The sequence below is a fragment of the Arachis hypogaea genome, chromosome 8, assembly GCF_003086295.3.
Source record: "Arachis hypogaea cultivar Tifrunner chromosome 8, arahy.Tifrunner.gnm2.J5K5, whole genome shotgun sequence".
NCBI lineage: Eukaryota > Viridiplantae > Streptophyta > Magnoliopsida > Fabales > Fabaceae > Arachis > Arachis hypogaea.
In genome coordinates, this window is record NC_092043.1 from 38,110,130 (window position 1) to 38,113,513 (window position 3,384).

General features: G+C 30.9%; 1 protein-coding gene and 1 long non-coding RNA gene across 2 annotated transcripts; both read right to left on the bottom strand.

Annotated features, from left to right (window-relative positions):
* Positions 1-1,013, bottom strand: LOC140174607 (uncharacterized). The gene is made up of 2 exons (XR_011864343.1): positions 763-1,013; positions 1-604 (listed from the first exon to the last, which is right to left on the bottom strand). It is a non-coding gene; the product is annotated as an uncharacterized lncRNA (long non-coding RNA).
* A 430-nt stretch (positions 1,014-1,443) lies between these two features.
* LOC140174852 (uncharacterized) lies at positions 1,444-3,179 on the bottom strand. The gene is made up of 2 exons (XM_072201269.1): positions 2,843-3,179; positions 1,444-2,393 (listed from the first exon to the last, which is right to left on the bottom strand). The coding sequence occupies exons 1-2, from the start codon at positions 3,062-3,064 to the stop codon at positions 1,533-1,535; spliced, it is 1,083 nt and encodes a 360-aa protein (XP_072057370.1). The 5' UTR covers positions 3,065-3,179; the 3' UTR covers positions 1,444-1,532.
* Positions 3,180-3,384: the final 205 nt, after the last annotated feature.

Here is a 3,384-nt window from a genome sequence, read left to right on the forward strand (position 1 = left end):
ACCCGTAGGAAGTCTGTATTAAAATAATTAAAATATTTTTGTGACAAAAGAAAGGAAAAAGAAACAAAACAGGAAGAAACAACCTTAAAGAAGGGAGGCTGGAAGTCCCTATGAAGGATGGTACAAAGATTATTCATGGTTCTAACCATTCAACATGTTGTTTTGCACTAGCTTCACTTTAACAATCTAATTCCAATGCACAATAATCTCATGAATTCTATTCACTATATATATATCATTGTCTACGCGCGCTAGTGCGAGCAGGGCTTTACTTCTTGGACTGCAACACAAACATTTAGATTATTATTTGTTTTACAAGTCACTTGTCCAAAACCACACTTCTAAACTAAAATAAGCCTTTTCCAATGCGAAAAAAACTCGTGATGCTCGTGATGCAAAACAAAAGCATATGCAAGAATCCATGTACAACATTTCGTGCGACGTAGAAACTCCTATGCACTTGTCTTCGTATAAAATTAACAGTTAAAAATTATTAGATGATTATTTAGTTAAATTTTTCAAATCATCTAATAATTATTTAGTCACATGTGATCGTCGAGCCTTCACCTTCGTCTAATTTCCACTGGCATCTTGAATAATACACCTAAAATAAGAAGATTGATCAACAATAAAAATATTAGTATCACGGTTTACCTTAACTAAATGAACAGAAGTGGGCAACCAATCATTCAATAAAAAGGAAGATATAATATAGTAGACTCAATCTAATTTTTTAGCAGTATTTCGACTAAGAATCATTACCTTTTTGAAAGATCACGGAACACTTGGATTGAAAATGTCGTTATTGCAGTCTCTTCACATCCACTAACTATTGACAGATTTGGTTTCCAACGTACAAATTAAAAACCTTTAATTGCTTCATGATTAAAATATTACTTCAATCTAAAATAAATAATAAGCGCATGTATATAGCAAAAGTAAATAAATAATTAAATATCGAAGATCAACTGCAGCACTAAGTGTTTGTTTGGATTAGATTCTTTGAAAGAAGAAAATACTTTTTAAAAAAAATTAAATTTTAAATATATTCAAATACATTTTTTTGAAATATTTTTATTAAAAAAATTTTTATGCTAACAATAGTTTATTTTTAATAAAGTAAAAACAAAAGAAATTTCCAATCTTTAAATTAAAAAAAAAACTTTCTAAATGCAAAATAGTTTTTTTTAAATAAAAAATTAATATTTTTATTTTAAAAACCAATTTAAATTGACTCTAAATATTTAAGAGAAATAATATTAAGTGACTAATATTTTTTTATATTTGTATTTTCATTTGAGTCAATATTAGTCAACTTTTCATTTCTCTAACTAAAATATTGACCCATAATATTTTTCCAAATGCAACAACATAATCTTATCCTATATCATTATATTTTTCGTCCTGCACATATAACACTTTGGCATAATGAGAATGATGAGAAAAATCCTAATTAATAATTAGCAAGTAAATTAAAAGAAACATAAGAAAACTACAAAATTTAGAATAAAAGGCTGTCCTCCTCCAATCCGTCAACAACTGATTTTTCCACTGAAAGAATTTCTTCGCATGGAGTTAAAAGTTGAAGACAAATGGGTAGGCATAGAACAAGAAGATGACATAGACAACAAATTAGTATCACTCCTTTGAATAAGGGACCCTTGCTTAAGCATCTTCCTCCTATATTGCATTAACCCAATTAACTGGTTGTAATCTCCACTCTTATTACGCCCATATTGACAATTATTAATTTCTGGCCTTCTTCTTGCAGGACGCACCACATAGAACCAAATTGAAGTGTAAAATATAGCCAAGGTTTTACCCCACATGACCAAGAACAAAAGACTGACCAAAAGCATGTATGTAGCTGTGTAAGCATCATAGGAGCAACCTTCCCTCTTATAATTGATGTAAATTTGGCCCTGTTTTGGGGTCCTAGGATGATTTTGTGGCGAAAAGGGGGTCCTATTGGAAACACTTTGTGGCGAGAAGGGTGATTTGGGTGAGGTTGTATGATGATGAGGGGAAAATATTGAACCAAGACGAGAGGAAAATGAACTTGTTGAGCTTATAGAAGCCGAGGTGGTTAATAGAGGGGAGGAATTGTTGGAAGGATTTGATGGTAATGAGGTGGTTCGGAGATTATGCAAACGCATGTTTTTTATTGTGAGTGTTGGGGTTAAGACTTTGCTGTTATTGTTATCTTGGATGGGGCTAAAGGAGTTCAGGCTGGGGCTGGAGCTGCTGCTAGTGCTAATGCTGCTAATGCTGCTGCTGTTATCGTTGCTGCTCATGTTGCTCAGGCTGCTCATGCTGCTCATGCTGCTGCTGCTGCTATTTGATCTTAATTTTCTTTCCTTCCTTTCTTTTCTTTTGTTAGAAAGTGTTCTAACCTGTTAAAACCATCATTATTGGGGACAAAATGTTACATTTTTCTAATAATATAGTTTGAATAAAAATATAAAAAATTAATTTTTTTAATAATTTTTTTATATTTAGTGGGTGAATTAAATTCTTAAATGAAATTAAAAAAATCATTAATCAGTAAAATAAAAAAATCTTTAGTTACAGAATTAGATTCATTGCATGTCTATCGTGTTTGCATATAAATATACAAAAATATTGTTTATATATTAAAATTAATTACTAAAATTAATTATGATGTATTTATGTATTTTTTATGTTTTTTTTATATTTATGTATAAATATATAATTTAATTTAAATTATTTTTAATATAAATTTTATATTTTAATATTTATTCTACTATTAATTTTGATAAACACCTAGCATAATTAATATATATTAGGATGTGTGAGGAAAAAAAAAAAAACAAAAACAAACCAATGATGTCTCTTTAATGGCCTTTCTGAGGGCCTGCCACTTGCTCTTTCTCCGGCGAGTCTCTCCTCCGGGAGACAGCAGCATGTCGTCGTCGTCGAGGGTGGCAGTGGGCTTGAAACACGTTAGCAACCTGCTCCTTCTGCTCATACTGCTTATGTCGCTGCTGCTATTGCTATTGCTCCTTTGCATGCCATGATTATTTATGAATTCCATGGAGTCCATCAATATATCTCACAAAACGAATTAAGAAATAGGCCTAATTACTTTGAAGGAAATGGAAGATGAATAAGAAGAGAAATAGAATAATTCTTATGTTGTTGATGCTAAATTGCCTATGAAGAAAAAGAAAAATAAGAACGTTGTTAATTTGTTATTGTTATAGATAATTATATATATACTGTTGGAGAAAGCGGTTAATTAAACAACTATTAAAGGAGAAAAATAGAGAAGCGTGGTGGCGTTTGAGATTCCATGGGTTCCGTTAGTTATTACAGTTATTTGATTTGATGTCGCTACAACGAAGAAGTGCTTGGCATCTAATA

Coding starts and splice junctions, on each gene's coding strand:
- LOC140174852 (XM_072201269.1), bottom strand. CDS start 3,064: ATGGACTCCATGGAATTCATAAATAATCATGGCATGCAAAGGAGCAAT. Junction 2,394..2,842: donor CCATTAAAGAGACATCATTG/GTTTGTTTTTGT, acceptor TGGTTTTAACAG/GTTAGAACACTTTCTAACAA.